The sequence below is a fragment of the Glycine max genome, chromosome 7, assembly GCF_000004515.6.
Source record: "Glycine max cultivar Williams 82 chromosome 7, Glycine_max_v4.0, whole genome shotgun sequence".
Classification (NCBI taxonomy): domain Eukaryota; kingdom Viridiplantae; phylum Streptophyta; class Magnoliopsida; order Fabales; family Fabaceae; genus Glycine; species Glycine max.
Genome location: NC_038243.2, coordinates 38,897 through 57,346, shown reverse-complemented (window position 1 = coordinate 57,346; position 18,450 = coordinate 38,897). Strand labels below are relative to the sequence as shown.

Below are 18,450 nucleotides of genomic sequence, written 5' to 3'. Positions count from 1 at the left end.
TCACAAGGACATTGGTTGCTATCATTAGTATTAGTGGGGACATCATCACGCTTTGTTCACAACTCTTATGTTAGTTTGTCTATTATGGGTGACATTTGTGAGTTTGTAGAGATTAATAAATAATTTTTTGTAATGATAATTGATGTGTTATCATGTACGATACGGTCAAGTCCTAAAATCATTTTTTCTTTGTCTGGTTGCAAATCTATACCATCTACTTTATTTATCAAGATTTTGTTATCAAAGATATCACAATTTGTAGATAATTGGATAGTAAAATTTTTTATTTCTGTATCATTAGTTATTATGTCTTCAGATATTGTTCTGGTTTTAGTTATTATATTACTTCTAAAACCCTTACAGGAATACATAATTAGAGGTCAGATTAAAAATAAAAGACAATTGAATTTTAAATTAAATTTAGAAACCAAAACTATGCTTTTACCATTTAAATTCTTGACACGTGTCATTTAAATAACTTTAAATTTTAAATGTATCATTAAGACATGTAATTTTTTTAGTATATGAATCCAATATACAATAAGCACCTAAGTTAGAATTAGATAAAAGTCATTCCGAGTTTAAGGTAATTTTTCACTTCAATGATTTGAGTAGGAAAAGAAAATCTTAGACATGTAATCTTATATTCAATTTTTTTTATTGAAACCTATATTCAATTTTAACATTAATGTTGTAACCAGAAAGAAAACTCGGTATAACTTCGAAAAATCAATCCCTTAATAATAGAAAGATGTATTCTGCAAAAAAGAATTCTACCAACATAAACAGTATTATGTACTTTGAATACACTGTATACTAAAATTTTACAATTTTACTCCTTCCACTCAGATTGATTCAATAATTTATATTCTAAAATATACTTTAGATCGATTCAAACTGAACCTCGAATGCTCCATTCTTCACACATCATGTTATCTCATTTACTAATAATTTAAGATATTATGAAAAATTCACAGAATTGCTTCCATAGCAAAAAATCGAATAGCAATATTGAATATAAAAAAGTACGCAAAAGAGACAGTAGATACTATCCCATAAAGGAAGCAGAACTATGTGAAGATTCTAATTATTTACTTCCATCTTTAAATAAAAGATTCTACAAAATGCATTGAATCTTTAAAACGGTCAACTAAAAACGACTTGATGACATCCCTCCCTCCCACAAAGATTTCTAAGAAATTTGAGACCTATTTAGGACTATAGTACACCCGCCACCGAAGAAGGATGGCATCTGACATAAAACAAGTAACTTAACAAAATCAAAGAATTACAAAAACAGACGCACCACCAAATATCCCGCCGGACCTGGTTAGTCCTTTGCAGAAGAGGACAGCAGCACTAAATGGCTGAACTCAGATCTTTTTCTGGGACAAACATGTTGAGATGGACGCAAGGATACATGTACCCTATCTATTCCTATTCATTCACAAAAACAATCACTGCTGTCGGAGCATAGGTGAAACTAAGGTATACCTCTGTCTAGAGCATTTCTTCAAAGTGCCACATATTTACAAGTATAAATTGCTCATCCAGCATTGTTAGCAACTTCTGCGGCTCTCTGCCTCATCATTTCCATTACAGCAGCTCTACGCCGTGAATCAGACTGTTGCTGAAGTCTCCTTAGATGTTCTTTTAAATCTCTGATTTAAACCCAAATAAACAGTATTAATACATGCAAAATCTATAAAATAGTGTTAACACGAGAATAATGGCAATGCCTGATCTACAAACCTGCAACGTGGTACATGGCATTCAGATTCTTTGCAAGCACGAGCATGAAGTTGAAGCAAATACCACATTTTCTTGCAAAGAACACAACCTCCAGAAGCTCGTGTTTTGCAGTGCATTCCATGGCGGAAAAGTCCCTTCACCTTGCGACAATTGGGATATTGGCAATGTGCAGAACGACATTGGGATGCATGAACAAGGAGATCAAGCATTTTCCGTAGCTGTAATTATACAATTCATTTATATCAGAGATCCTATATGTATGCAGAAAGGTGCAATATAACCACCAAGCAAGGTGGTGTAAGAATGGCCAAAAAACATTTGGATATACTAGAACAGAGTCTGTCCAAAATGCAAGGGAAAAGACAAAAAAAATCAAAATATCCATGCTTTTAAAAAATATTACACACGCAAAACATTACAAGGGATGGAAACAAGAGCTGGAAAGGTTTATTATAGATAGATTTATTATGACTATAGATAATATGGCAGAAGCAAGAAATAGCCAGAAAAGAATTTAAAATCATGGTATAATGAAAAAAGTGACAAAATGCTTCTAAAAAGTATTAGAAGTAATCCACAGACTACCATTTAACAAAGATGCGCAAACGTCTTCCCACATTTTATCTTATAGACTATAAATAATAAAATAATTAATAACAATAGTGACCACAAAAAATAATCAGTTAATTACCATGGAAGAATTTGAGACTTAATTCTTTTAAAATCTGTGATATATTAGAATTATCATGTCATTTGATGATCTTTTTTTTGCCAATATCCTTGAAAATCATCAAACATGAAACACAACAAAAGTCTTAATTTTCTACTCTGATCTATGTAGTCAACCTCGCCTAGTGGGGGTAAGGCTTTTCTTGTATGCTTAAGCCTTAAACTCAAATTTAACTTGCATAGTTTTTACAGGCTCCACTTGTTATACTTACTTAACAAACGAAGCAACTCCTATTCTTGCTCAAATTTCATTACATGTGAATATACGATTGCCTTATTTGACATACAAAATAAACAACTGAGATATGACCAGATTCGATGCTATGTAAGACAAAGGAATGGATCCTCTCAAGTACAAGGAAGATCATGCTCAAATCTTGTGTCTATCTCTCTCCCTATTTAATGTGATATCAAGAAAGAGATAAACACGACTTTGTCGTGTTAAAATTTCACAGGAGAAGTGCATTATCATAAGACAGTCTATAGGAGCTAAAAATACAATCTTGTACAACACCTGCGATACTCGATGCTGCCTTGCTTCTTTGTTCTGAGCATCACGATCCACCATGGATGGATGATTTGTCAACTTATGAGGATGATCAATACCTCCATCCTTTTGATAACAAGCATTGCATACATCATACTCAGGGCAAACCTCACAGCGCCATCCTTGACCAGTTTCTATGTCAAGATAACATATATTGCAAGTTGTCACAAATGCTGGAGCCGTTGGATTATGAAGATGATAGAGAACCATCATTGAGGAATGCTTGGCCCGTCTTAGTGTATCATACTGGTAATGATTTCCCTGGCAGAGACTCAGAAATGCCTGTCTAGTGTCAAAGAATTCGCTCTCAAGAATATCATCTTTGTCCTTTGTATCAGAAGGAACATCAGTAATTTCAACCTGCATCATGATGCACGTTAAAAATTCCAAAATTCACTTATACTTGGAGCTACCGCGTGATTGTGTGTATTTGAATAGCTTATTTTGCTTTAAGAAAAGTGAAAACAAAAAATGCTCAAGAGTTCTCGCTCAAAAGTCATTTTGAGTGTAAAATAACTAAAACCAAACACGCAATATACCAGTTCAAATTTAGAACTCCATAATTTGTCTAACAACTTGGTTCCTCAAAGCACACTAAGAAATGAACTAGTACAGAAGCACTAATATTACATGTAAAAATTAGAGCTACAGCTACTTACAGGATAAAGAGTATGTTTCTCCCTCTGGTTAATAGGATGTCTTTCTCTCTCTTCACGCTTTAGTTCTGCTTCGTAACACCTAAGAAAAGGCAAGACAGAGAATGTGTGACTAGCAAAATTGATCGGTGAATTTCGAAGTGGTTCAGTCGGCAAGGGATAAGGAAAAGGAGACCGATAACAAAAAGGGATGTTAACAATAAATATTAATAAGATCACAAGATATGATGTCAAGATACTAAAAATTTTGGTACGGAGACAATTTTTTTTTATCGGCAAAGATAATATATATATTGATTGGAGTACCAGAGGTACTCCAAAATATCCACGGTAGTCTGCCAGTTTCAATATTTTGTCCAAAACTGCAGTAAAATTTCTTTTATAATTTGAAGTGTTATGAATGATGATGGATGGTAGCAAACCCAAAATCAGTCAAGTCATTATGGTGGATAGTGTAGCAGAAAATAATAGCAGATGAATGGCAACAATGTTAAGAAAAAAACATCATTATAAAACCTGCATAACATAAATAATAAAAGTTTAACAGCTTTAACAAAAAAAAATAGACATAATTTAAACATTTCTAGTATACCAAACTGTTGAAAAGCCACCTAAATTGCAATCAACCCTATCCCACCTTAGTTAGGCCTCATTGGGGGTACCTTAATTGCAGTCTCAAGGGTGGTGGTTTAGTCACTACATCGACTAGAGATATAAAGGTTGGACGGTCATCACCTTACAAATCAATTTTGTAAGGTTGAGTGAGGTCTTAAGCTCAAATTCTAAAATGGTATCAAAATCTATCCTAAATCGGTAAATCCATTGTTGGGCCAACAGCCAACTGCTTTTACCATGCTCCAGGCTAGTAGTCTTGGGCATGAGGTGGAGTGTTGGAAAGTCGCCTTAATTGTGGTCATCCCTATAGCCCACCTTAGTTGTGTCCTCTTTGGGGGCTGCCTTAATTGCAACATCAAAGGTAGTAGTTTAGTCCTATATCAACTAGAGATATGGCTTAAAGAGTTTATAAACCCAAGAGCAGCTGTTATTGCTGCAGTAAGGTGCCACACAAACTCAATTTGTGATTTTCAATATGCTTCCGGGTTTTTTTGGTGTTGCAGCTCTAAAGCCCAAGCAAAATCCACTGCACCGACACTCTCCAGCCACCCTCATGCCACCACCGACCTTCAGCTCTTCCATTTGCATTTTGCCATAGGGACATTTTACTTTCACAAGGGCGACGTTGGCTAACAAAACCTGATCAGTTGGGTCCTTAGGGTTTCAGGGTGTGTTTTTTTCTCTTTTCTCATCTGTTGGGCCTCAAATTTGTTTAAATATGTTTTTAGTCCCTCAAAATTTAGGGGTTTGTCTTTGTTAGTCCTCCAAATTAAAATTTACGTACTTTCAGTCACGATTCTTTTTTTAGTCCTTCTTGTGGTCAAAAGCCACCACAAATTGTGCATCCAAACCGTCAAAAATCATTCAAGAACTAAAAAAGTATTTCACAAATTTGAGGGACTAAAAGAAGACCTCAAATTTGAGGGACAAAAAAATATTAGAATAGCGATCATCCCGCTATCCGCTATCCCACTTTTGGGACAGCTCTCCGCTATTCCGGGATTGACTACTATGGGACAATCCTCTCCTTACAAGCCGGTTTTGTGGAATTGAGTTAGACTTTAAGACCAATTTCTAAGACAAACTTACTGAAAATATCACAAAATGTGTACTAGAAAGATAGCAAAAATACACATAATGGAAAGCCATAAAATAATTACAAAAATGTCACCTTGTTTCTACTTTGCTTATGATTTTCGTAAGATTTGTGTAGGAAAAAAATGAAAACAAAATATAACCTTCATTGTTTCTTGTCCAAATCTTTGAAGGCAAGAAACAGAGTAAAAACAAAAGCAGCATTTTGTAATTAGTTGTGAAAACTGAAAATGAAAATATAGAGCATTTTCTCAAACCAAAATAGACCCCAAATGAGTGATGATTTACACTAAAAACTACTTGAAGAACATTCAGATTACCAACATAGTAGTCTAGCAAGCACGAATATGATGTGTATGAATATGATATGGGTATGGATATGACACAACATGGGCATGGGGTCACGGCAATTTACTAAAATTATAGGGGACATTATCAGGATAAATGTTTGTGCTTCATAGACTTCAGTTTAGGACTACTCCATTTAGTCCAAGAAGACATAATTTTGATAATTTAACACATCACATGACAAAATCATGGAGATAAGATTGAACAATCCTTACCTATCACAAATCTGAAAATTCTTGCACTGGTTGCAAACCCAACGGTTGCCAGACACCATTAAAATACAACAGCTAGTACATGCATGCTGCAAATGAACCATAATAAAATCTTCCTTCATCGGGCAAATGGTTTCACCAAGCTGGAGAAAGATCCAGAATTTTATAAGAAATTATCAAACATAAGGGAACCTAACAGATAAATATTGAAAGCAGTAAAGTAAGGAAACAATAGTGATGTTTGAAACTTTAGTTATATAATATGTATTCAAAAAACTTAAAAATGACTTGCAAGGGATCTCATTAACCAAGAAAACAAAACTATGTTTATTATACATGTATAATAGTGAATTACTTTGTGCATAAGGAGCAGGTCCTTTGAGGCATTTGCTGAAAGATCTGACTGACCAGACGCTTTCAAAGCCCTTTTTGTTATAGTCTTTTTAGTTGTTCCCTTTTTATTTTGTTTCCTTCCATCTTCCTCTTGGCGAAGCTGATAAATCAAATCCTCTGCAGCCCCAGGCCAGTAGTCACCATCAAAATACGGGAGTCTTGCGGCAGTAACCTTAGCCCTACATTCACCAGTAGATACAAAGAAATGATCGTATAAGTTGGTGAGGTCGACCACAATATTCTCCTTCGCAGCTTTTCTTAACATGGCCAGATACCTGCAGAAACATGTTGACAAATGCTGAAGTTAGAGATGAATAAACCTAATCACATTGTACAAGGAAAATAAATAGACAAGTTTTTTTCTCATTTTGTATATACTGAAGCTATTACGCTCACCATTCACGTAGCTTATCGGATTTTGGGGTTTTCTGAATTTCTGGATGGCAATATAAAATATAATCTTCCCCCTTTAATGGAGGACAAGCCCAGATATAGCAGCTTGTAAAACCACGTTTCTTGCAATATTCAAGATATCCAATCTAAAAAGAAATAATTCATATCAAATATAATTTACAGGAAGATAGTAACCCAGAACTAGAATATCTCTAAGGAAGGGCTCCAAAGCAAGATCTTAGTGTCCAAATTTACCAGAATTTCATGGTAAACAAAAGTCCGAAGAGCCTCTCCCGTCACTGCTTTAACCTCAGGCCTAAAATACTTCACAGAATCCAAATATGAAAGGTACACGCGGCGCTGATTAGGAAATTGACATTCAGATCCAAATTCTTGAACATACATGCCAAATAGGCAAACTTCCACACCTTCTATCCTTTGAAACAACAAAACTACCTGGAATAGAAAGCTAAGGGAATCAAAAGTATTCATGATTAATGATTTGATTACAATCGGATGGATAAAATCAACTTTCCCATCACCTTTGATTTATATGGAAATTCTGTTGGGTAATTCTCTTCCTGAAAAATCTCCAGAAACCGCGGTTTCACTTCTAACTTTTTGTCAACAGATGACACAACTCTTATAACAAGAGCTTCAGCTCCAGGAATCTGACAACACATCCAAGCGAATATGAAATTAGTAATCCATAGAAAACCAGGATATGCTAGCAACAAGTGTAATAATCAATATCCAAGAAACATTAAAAGCAAAAAATACACAGGTGCATAAAAGAATTAAAAACAATGACCAAGACTTATCCACTAATGAAGTCGGCTACATGGATCGAGCAATAATGTTCTATTATGAAAACCACAGACCTCTAAATCCTTCTTAATGGTTTCGCCATTTTTTTCCTTGGTCTCCCTTTACATCTAACGCGATGGGGCTATCCTTCATCTAATACACTCTCCTTAGTGGGGCTTCTATAGGTCTTTTCCATAGTCCATACTACTCAAACCACCTAAGGCAAGATTTTATCATTTTTTTCTATAAGGTGCTACCCCACCTTTCTCTCTAATGCATGCATTCACAATCCTTATCTATTTCCACTCATCCAACTCAGCATTCTCATCTCTGTCACATTCCTCTGCTGTTGGCTTTTTACTATCCAAAAACTCAGTTTCGTACAACATTGCAAGTTTTATAGCCAAGGTAGTCAAAACCGAGATCTTACATATTACATAGATTGTAAAGAGTAAGGAAACATGAAAAATTGTGTAATTGTAACATGGTTCATTAGATCTGACTATAGAATTATATATAAACCTATAAATAAATGCGTATAAAATAAATAAGATATATAACCTACAACTTATTCTAACATTTAAATAAACTTAAAAAGTGCATAAAAAGTCAAATGCACGATGCGACTTATAAGTTACAAACTCTGAAGTTACAAGCTAACAATTCTAAGTTGACCATCAACTTGATCCCTCAAGTATTACCCACTTTTCCTAAATAATCCTTAAAGTAATGAAATTGTATAAGTGGACCTAAAGTATTGAATATTCATCAATTTAGTCCCTACATTAATATATTTTGCTAAAGCCCATGGACTAATTTGAAGGATTCTTTCAATACTTGGGGGACTATTTAGTATGATTTCTAATACTTGAGGGATTACTTATATAATTTGTTTACTCTAGGGATTACTTATATAATTTGTTTACTCTAGGGACTATTTAGGGGGAGATTAATAATTTGTGGATGAAATAGATGATTTATTCAAACAAGTCACTCAACAACACAACACCAAAACAGGTCAAACCAGAGTGGGATCATCCACAGCACAACACAGAATAACAAGTCACTCCAAAGAAGAGCACCAAAACAAGTCAAACCAGCACGGCACAGTATTCAAACAAGTCAAACAAAGGAAACAGAAACAAAACCCAGTTTGAAAACAATAGAACCAGAAGCAATCATACAGAAAAAATGCAAAGAGCCAGAGAAGATGAATGAAGAAGAAATCAGTTTCAAATAATGATAAAAGAACTAAAATATTGATAGAACTGGACCAGAAACAGAGGAAAAGATTGTATTATTATGGGGGTGCTTCCAACACCCAAGACAAAATACAAAGTGTTTCGATGTCTCACCACCCTCCACTTCCTACTCCCTCATTCTAACTTCCCTCTAATTGACTATTTATAGTTTCTTAACTAACAGTTAGTTATCCTAACTAACTGATAGCTAACATACACCTTTCCCCCATCTATCAATACCCCCCATTCAAGATGGACCTTGTCCTCAAGGTCAAGTTGAGGAAAACAGCCTGCATTTCATAAGCAAGGGTCTCCCCTTCATCCTCTTCTTCCATAATCATCAATCTGAACTGTTTATTCTTACACACGCGAGCGGGATTATACTTTTCTTCACAGGTGAAACATTCTCCTTTCCTCATTTTCTCATTTACTTCCGCGGATGACAAATTATGGAAGATTCTTCTACCTTGCCATCCACTGGATCCTGTTTTAGCAACATTAGTAGGATCAGCTACCTTACTATTTGCTGGCTGTCAATCCCTTAAAAATTTCTGACCCAAATAACTGGGTTTCTGCAAATTATACCCCTGGCTATTACTCAAGGGTAATATCCCTAAAACTCTGTTCTTATCCTCCATTCTTCGAGCCTTAACCATAGCTTCTATCAAGTCTTTGGTTCATGAAGCCTTAACTCAGTGCTAATCTCCTCCTTTAACCCCTTGAGGAACACTTCCACTAGAAATGGCTCCTCCAACCCCTTCACCATTCCAACGCACATCTCAAATTGGCCTATGAATCCTTACACTGTCTCTTCTTGTTCCAGTGCCAGCAACGCTTGAAAAGGATTTCCCAAGCTAGAAGCTTGAAAACTTTGGGTGTCAACAATCTTGAATCCATCCCAAGAGTGGTTTGGATTCCAAGATTCCCACCATTGGAACCAATCCAAAGCTTCCCCATCCATCGCGACCATTACAACCTCTAGCTTGTCCTCTTCCCTTACAACGCGCAACCGGAAATATCTTTCGATCTTTGTCAACCAGCCCATAGGATCCTCACCGTCAAATATGGGCATTTCCAAATTACTCCACCAATTGCCGTCATGTGACGCAGTGCCTTCATTTCCTCCGCTCATGTCAGCTGTGTGAATGTTTGCAGTAGGAGATTTTTTCTCCCATGTTGCTGCCAACCTTTGTATCATCCCTTCGATCGAACTCAACCGTGATTCCACTGCTTCGCGATTCTCTTCCATCGCTTTCTCCATGGCTTCCATGCACATCTCCATTCTTGCATTTGCCTTCATCACCATTAACAATTATGCGCTCCTAGATCGGAGCTCTGATACCAGTTGATAGAACTGGACCAGAAACAGAGAAAAAGATTGTATTATTATGGTGGTGCTTCCAACACCCAAGACAAAATACAAAGTGAGTTTCGAGGTCTCACCACCCTCCACTTCCTACTCCCTCATTCTAACTTCCCTCTAATTGACTATTTATAGTTTCTTAACTAACTAACAGTTAGTTCTAACTATCTAACAGTTAGTTATCCTAGCTATCCTAACTAACTAACAGCTAATATACACCTTTCCCCCATTTATTAAATATACTAAAGAAAATAAACAATGAAATAATAAAGTGAACCAAACTTATTTCTGCCAACCAATACAAGAATCACCTCATCATAACTTTTTCCTTGAAGCCTTGCCCTTTCTTGTCTTTCTTGCTTTAGCCGTTTAAATAATCGCTGTTCTATGTGATCACTGAGAATAGTTCTCGGCAAATCCTTGGCTCCAAGAACAGCACTTTGCGGTAAGGGCTTGCGCTCTCCTCTTTCTACCTCTTGAATATAGCAGTTAGGGCAAGTATATTCAGCTTGTCCACCATCATTTCTTCTGCCATTAAATAAAGCACAAATTTGATGTTGCCATGCTTCACATTTATCACATTGAACCCACTGCACACAGAGAATAGATGGTTAATAAAACAAAAAAACTTAGCTGAACAACCAAATGACACATATGGCACACTTAACATACCCATTCCTCAGTTTCCTCATCATTCTTCTTCTTTTCCAATCTTGATTTGGCAATGGGAGTCCCATCAACAATGATGTTCTCTGTACGAGCATCATTATAGCATGGAAGACAAAAATAATGCCGTGTGTCACCGGTGCCCGTGGTATAATACATATTATTTCGTTTAATGCGAACCCCACAAGTTGTGCAATAAATAGGCGGTGGTTCAAAGGTAAGCTTCTCTACAGCACACAATTGGCAGGAGTTCTCACTCATTGAATGCTCCATTGCTTGATTCTTCTCTGCTTTTGACTTGCTCTGTCACAAGAAGATGATGTTATGACAACTTGTGGATAAATAGAGAAATATTATGTGGGAAATATACCACATGAACAATATAATGCTTACCCAAACCTTAAAATTTAGGCTTAGGAAAATAACACAACCTAGGATGTTAAATAGCAAGATGATAGGAAAATAAAATTTAAAGTCTACAGTAACAACCATGTATTTGGACTAACCACTTTAGCTGAACATTTAGATACAATAAATATAATGGTTGAATTAGTCTTTATGGTTTGTTGTATGCACAATATTATGAAAATGGCATTTTATGAAGTTGAATGCATCATGTAAATCAAGCTTCTAGGCACAAATTATAAGAAATCACATTTCCACAAAAATGACCAGATCAGATTGATAAAATATTCAAGTAATGGAATAGATGAGAGATGTCTCATCTGCATTAAAAGATTCAATTTATGGAATATATAATAGGTGTCTCATGCATAAAAATCAAACAGCAGTAGACCATAAAAAAAGACTTAAAGAGACAGACAGCAAAGTTTATTTAAAAGTATGTGATAGTGATTAATCAGGAATATAAGTTCTTGAATATCGTAATAAGCATAGTTCAAATTTTGTCCAGCCGATACATTTGGAGTGGACTTCATCTGGTGAATCTAGGGAATGCACACGAAGATAGAAGTACTTTCTCTAAACTACATTCACAGGCTTTGGTCAGAGAAAGGAGGGCATGTTGTTAGAGAAATATGCTTTCTATAATGTTTTTTGGTCTCTTTGGCTGGAGCAAAATGCCTACTACATCTACAAAGAAAAATAATTATCCCTAGATTCGCCTTGGTATGAAATTTTTATCAGTCTCTCCATGTTTCAGCACATGCTTCCTTTCAAGGAATCCCATTAAGAGTTGTAGAGGGAAAGGAGTTCTAGTATAACGTTTTTTGTACTCATTCTAATAAATTTTCCTTTTTTAAATTTTAAATTATAAATTAAAATATAAAAGTTGTCCATTGTTGTGATGCCAAAAACATTCTCATTCTGTCTCATTTGATTTAGTGTTAGACAACAGTACAACTAAAAAATTTCTTTGAGCTAGAGATTTTTCCAGTTACTGCTGTCCTTTGAGTAAAGGACGTGCAATAAAACCTGAGGTCACTGAAGAATTACATGCCTGTTAACAAATACTTACAGAAGGTCCAAATCATATTTCAACTAACATACAGAAGGTCAGTGTATTGATAGAAACAATAGATATGCAAACTATTATCAAGAAGAAACATATTAAATAGATTTTAAAGTACAATGGAACAGGTTTACAGTACACTAGTACAGATAATGTAGTATTATTTAACTAATGAACTAAATTATACTTTTCCAATGAAAAATGGCACAAGAATACAAAGACTTACCTGGCCAACCCATTGCCTGAGGCCAGTGATATGTTCCCTGACTTGCTCTGGAGTAAATAATTCAGTTAATGAGACTCCTTTTATTTTTGGCTTGCCAGACTTGGTTCCAGCTGCATTTTCAGATGTCTGCACAACATTTTCTTTCCTGTCTTGTCCAGTTTCTTTCTCAGTTTTTATATTTTCAGGCCTAGCTAAATTAGCAGGTTCATCATATTTGACAGGTTCAGCAATAGGCATTTTATCATCTGCATTATTGTTATCCATTTTCATCTCACTTAATTTTTCATGTACCACATGTGCAGGAGCTTCAGCCTTAACTTCTGTAAGCTCAGATTCGATTGAGATAGACTTCTCAATATTGGGATAAGCTTGGGGTTGAGACTGAGCATCCCTGGAAACAACAGATTCACAATTTTCTGTAAAAGATGAAGCAGAATGGTCATTTTCAGGATTAATAGGCTGGGCACAATGCTCAATCTTTATACGTTTTATAGATGGGTGCAAGTCCTCGGAAGTTTCAACAACTAATGGAGGCTTCGAGATCAATCTAGGCGATGTGCCTACAATATTGTAAGGTTTACAGGATCCATTCACTGCAGTTGGCAAGCTGGATTCAGGTTCCGGCTGAATCTGAGGCTTGAGTTGAAATGCACGTCGATACTTTCTCACAAAAACACAAACAGGGCAACATGGATCCTTGCAGTTTATGAAATGATGAAGCAACACCCTGGTATGATGGCAACGAGGATATTGGCAATGGCGCAGGGTGCATCTATCTAAGTGCTTGCATAACTTCTGTGCATTAGAACAAAAGCGTTCTTTGCATCGTCCTTCAGGGGCAGAACACCGTCGTGCATGAAGTAGAAATAAAAGCCACCTCTGTTGATTCCTGTGCGCCTTTTTTATAGCATTTCCAGAGTCCAGTTGCTCAGCTGAGCCTCTAGAAAGAACAGCTCGACCAATAATAGATCCATCTGACGATAAATTATTGCATTGAGCTTCATCTTGCCCAGATATTCTTTGATGAAAATCCATGTGGAGATGTTGATCATGTGAAATACTGTCAGGTATGTGGTTACAATCTTGTGATTGAGGCCATTGGTTTAGAATTACAGATTTGTTGAAATTATTTTGAGACTCTGCAACCAATTGATGCTGGTGCAACATTTGTTGTGAAATTTGAGGTGTTGATGACAATAAATCATGGTGACCAGATGGGAATGGAAGATATTGAGCACCCCTAGAGCAATCTTCAGATGAGTTCTGATGGAACTGACTCTGCATCTCAGATATGTGAAACTGTTCAGAGACATGAGAATTAGGCACTTCTTTATGATGTTCAATTCCAGGTTCAGGCTTCACTCGGTTTTCTAGATTGGAAGATAGCAGAGACTGACTGAATGTGTCACTGTTGATCACATGTGGAGGCTGTTGACTTTGCATAGATTGAAATTGCTGTTGTGCATACTGATCTGGCTGCTGCAATTGTTGAGGCCTTTGCTGATACTGCTGTTGAGAATGCAGAAGGCCATCTCTTGAAGTCAATGAAGACTGAAAATTCAACTTTTCTAGCTGGTTAGTTGGTTGGGACTTTATATGAGCAGCCTGCTGCATACCGTGCAAATTTGAGTGACTATTCATCAATGAGCTAATTTTGGGCATTGATGGTAATTTAACTGAATTAGTGTTCTGATTGTTCATCATAGACCCAGAGGATGTCGCAGATGTATAAAAGTTTCCAGAAGCAAAATTGTCAACATTATTCATTCCATATCCATCACCTGACAATAGAATTGTTATCCTTTCTGAGACATGTCAATTTCTAAGGCAAAAATACAGAACATTCACAATGCATATAGACACACATATATATACTCACCCAACAAACAACAAAATAGCCAAAAAAGTTATGCAACTTAACACAGGTGCTGGTTTGGAGGTAAAGGTCTTAGGATCATTCTTTGATAAAATAGAGAAGAAAGGAGTAAGAAATATTACCCTGCACTACTGGTTTCTGTTTTTGATCGAAGGGCTGCTGCAAGTGTTTAGGGGAATTAGCATAAGTTGAGGCATAGCTGTCAGAAGAAGTGCCAGGTTCATTTGTAAGCTGTATATTATTTCCAATCAAGCCTGATCCACTACTTATAGCACCATTTGAGTTTGCAAATGGCTTCTGTAGTAAACCAGATCTCATTCCACTACCCATTTGGCCACTGAGGTTCTGCAATACATGACTATTTTGGCCACCAACATGCTGCTTCTGCTGCTGTAGCTGTGACAGTGGTACCATAGTAGACTCTACACTGGAAAAGGCACCACCATTAGTATTATTAGAATCTATATTCATGTGTGAGTGATTACTGCTGACTGTGAATCCAGGAGTGGGAATCATCTGGCTAGCAATTCTCTGCACCCCCATTGATGAAATGTTCCCCCCTGAGGCAGCAGAAAAGCTGGTAGAAGACTGCTGATAGCCATTAGACAAACCTGCAACACATTGACTCTACAATGAAGGACAAGAAAAGAAAAGCAAAAGGATTGGTGAAGAATGATAACACCTAATATTACCATCAAATCTATTTAAGGTACTGCCAAGCATACCACCAGCTGGTAACATGTTTACACTATTGAAAGATGTTGATGCTATGCTATTACGCCCACTGGCAGAAATCACAGAGGCATCCATAGAAGATGCAACCATCATGCTTGAATTTGGAACATGTGACATACCAGGGGTTGGTATCATTGTACCAATTGGAGAAGAGTTAACACGCTGCGGATATTGTTGGTTGTGATTATTCATAGATGCTCGTCGGAGGAAATTAGATAAACGACTCTCCAGTGTATCCAAGTTCATGTAATCCTCCTGAAAGATAAGTCCAAGGCATTATCAACACAAATATAGTATTTAAATTAAGGAATAAGTTTGAAGGTTCCATGTTATTATTTCCAGAATCAGAAATCTCTAGTGTTTAAAATCACAAACAAGATTTAGATCCTTCCAAATAATGGAAACTGGATAAGAAACATAAGTACAGGACCAGAAGAAACCTTAGAGAGAGCAGCTTTTAACATGCCCTCCTCCAAGCGGTTTGCAAGATCCTTAAGCTTCCTTCTCTGTACATCTGTAACTGGCAGCTGTTGTCGTTGCAACAACATATCAAAGCTGGAAGGTAAAACAAAATATCTACTGATGAGAATGAAAAAACTATTGTAGTTGTAGTTTATCATATGCACACATTATATATATATATATATATATATACTATTTTTAAGTCAAAAAAACAGTGCAGGTGAGAAAATTAGCACATAATAAAACATAGAGGCAGTAATCTAATTCACTTGATGGCATCTACACTGCAGGTATCCCGTAGCAACAACTTTGATAGAATGATATAGCCACACATACAAAGTTAGGCCATAAATTATAAAGTGGAAGATAAAGAAGCATGGTGTGACTCAATGTAGTCAAGCAAGTTGCAAATACTGTTCCACTCACTGCAGGTTCTTAGATTCTCAATAAAATTATGAAAATTATTGCATTAAATTATTATAGGTTAGCTTAAATATTCAGCTAGTCCATGCAAGTGAGCCACAAAGCATACACAGATACACTGGCACATAAAAGATAATTAATAATAATGATCAAGTGTCAAAAAAATTAGTTTCCTTTCATTTCTGTTTTCAGATAATTCCAACTATCAATTTCGTTTATGAACCTATCTATACACTGGCTATCATTGTTTGTTTTTTTTGGTCTGCAAAGATAAATATATATATTGAATAATAAGTACTGGCTATCATTGTTGAGTTTATGCTAGCATGTTTGCAGTTAGTTTTAACAAAAATATCAATATCCACTTCTTATATGCCTACAGATAAAAATCCTAATTAAGAATCAACGAAGTCAAGTTACCCCTGAAAGAGTGCAGTTAAACAAATGGAAAAAAAATGCTTACATCTTCTCTTGAATAAAAGTGCGAGCTCTAAGAAATTCAGGATCCATATTAATTGTTGAACGCGGTACACCCCCTAAAGGTGGCATCTGATGAGTGAGTGCATTCCCATTCAGTTGGGTCAGACCAGACAATTGAGACCCTGCTTGATTAGGTACCTGTCCTGACATCTCCCCCGGAATATGTGCCTGCAGTTTCATCTTCTTTATTTTTCACATAACTCAAAAATGTAACTGGATTCCACCATCAGCTAGCACTGAATCCGTACCAGACCCCTGTAATCAGGGTACAAACCAAACACACCGATAACATGCGAATTCAATGCCAACATCCATTTGAATGTAAATCAACGGACAACAATGTCATTAGCGGCACACAAAGGGCATGAAGGAAATGAAATACGAAGAAACCTATATCATCAAGAGCAAGAAAAGGCATATGATATTGAATGCAAGCAATTTTTATAATTTTTCCTAAATTATAAAAAAAGGGGAGGTCTACAGAATCACGCTACGTTGATCCCCTTCTGCTAAAAACTGACAACTGAAAGATTAAATTCATATTATACAAATTCAATCAAACATGAGTACAGCGAGAAACCCTAAGTACCGAATCGAATCAATAAATATATGTTAAGGAACACGGAAACCCTAACGGATTGATGGGTTATGACGAACCTAAAACGGTGAACAATCGAGTGCAAACCAAGCACGAGTTCGATATCGCAATTTGGAATTGGAAAGGAACCCCCAAATTATCGACGACCACGCCGACGAAGATTCACGATGCTTCAGCCGTGGAGAAAGAGAAAGGTCGGTGACACCGTTTCCAACCAATGGCACGTGCGGAATTTTGCCACGAATGAACTATAATAACAGAAACAAAAAGAATCGCTAAATAAATATAAGGAAAAACCATAAGAAAGACGGGATCGAAAAAGATATTGGTCTACTACAAAACTAGAATGATTTCCGTTACGGAGTTTAGACTCAATTAAAAAGGCTTTATTTGTTTTTTTTTTACCGGAAAAGATATTAATCTACCACAAAACTAGAATGATTTCCCTTATTCACACGTTTAAAATAACCCATAATCGATTGAATTAGATCTCTCGGTATTAACAATTCATTTAGATGTTGTTAGTTTTTTTTTAATATCCAGTTATTTAGGTATTTAAAAACTAGGTAGGTTTCATTATAAAATTGATTTTATGATATAAAATTTGCAATATTAAATAATTATTTTAATATTTAAAAATATTTTTATTTTAATATTTAATAAACTAACTTAATATCACAAAAATTTAAAAATAAAAACATAATATATATATATATATATATATATTAATTATGATTAATATATTTTGATTTTAGATTAATTTAGTATTAATATATATTTTAATTCAAAATTACAATATATGCAAATTAAGTCGATCAGTACTATTCATAATTCAAATTATTTTATAAATATTTAATTAAAAAAATATTTAATTGAAGGTTATTATCTCATATATATATATATATATATATATATATATATATATATATATATATATATATATAATTAGAATTCAATTGATAATATAACAACATGTGTCATCACATGACAACCTAACTATTATTTATAAAAATATTTATTTTAGTTGAAAATCATTATAACTATTTACAAAAACATATGTAAATTTTTCACATAATATTACTAGTCGACTAGTCGTTCAATTCACAACATTCATCAATCATAATTGAAATATTGATATATATAAACTATTTCAAAAAAATTCATACATCACATATATAATTATATATCATGTCTTATGATAATGGTACAAAGTAACCACATACCAAATTCAGCAAAATCACATACCAATAAGTTAGATGTATCTCAAAAAGGCAAGGGATATGTGTTTATAATTATAAATGTACCAATCAATAAATGCATACAATAAAAAGGGAAGGAATACATTATTACTCATTTCCTTTT

General features: G+C 35.3%; 1 protein-coding gene across 3 annotated transcripts; it reads right to left on the bottom strand.

Annotated features, from left to right (window-relative positions):
- Positions 1-1,071: 1,071 nt before the first annotated feature.
- Positions 1,072-17,441, bottom strand: LOC100809207 (histone acetyltransferase HAC1). 3 transcript variants are annotated; one of them, XM_006582901.4, is made up of 17 exons: positions 17,148-17,441; positions 16,474-16,745; positions 15,566-15,680; positions 15,245-15,380; positions 14,513-15,001; positions 12,515-14,295; positions 10,824-11,120; positions 10,463-10,741; positions 7,283-7,411; positions 6,996-7,196; positions 6,744-6,886; positions 6,310-6,622; positions 5,958-6,097; positions 3,688-3,766; positions 2,996-3,388; positions 1,753-1,970; positions 1,072-1,661 (listed from the first exon to the last, which is right to left on the bottom strand). In XM_006582901.4, exons 2-17 carry the CDS (start codon positions 16,668-16,670, stop codon positions 1,547-1,549), a joined length of 5,025 nt encoding a protein of 1,674 aa, XP_006582964.1. In that variant the 5' UTR covers positions 16,671-16,745; positions 17,148-17,441; the 3' UTR covers positions 1,072-1,546. The 3 variants fall into 3 exon arrangements, with proteins under 3 accessions (XP_006582964.1, XP_006582962.1, XP_006582963.1); XM_006582899.3 differs by having other exon boundaries at positions 15,083-15,380; positions 17,148-17,414; XM_006582900.4 differs by having other exon boundaries at positions 15,083-15,380; positions 16,474-16,658; positions 17,148-17,414.
- Positions 17,442-18,450: the final 1,009 nt, after the last annotated feature.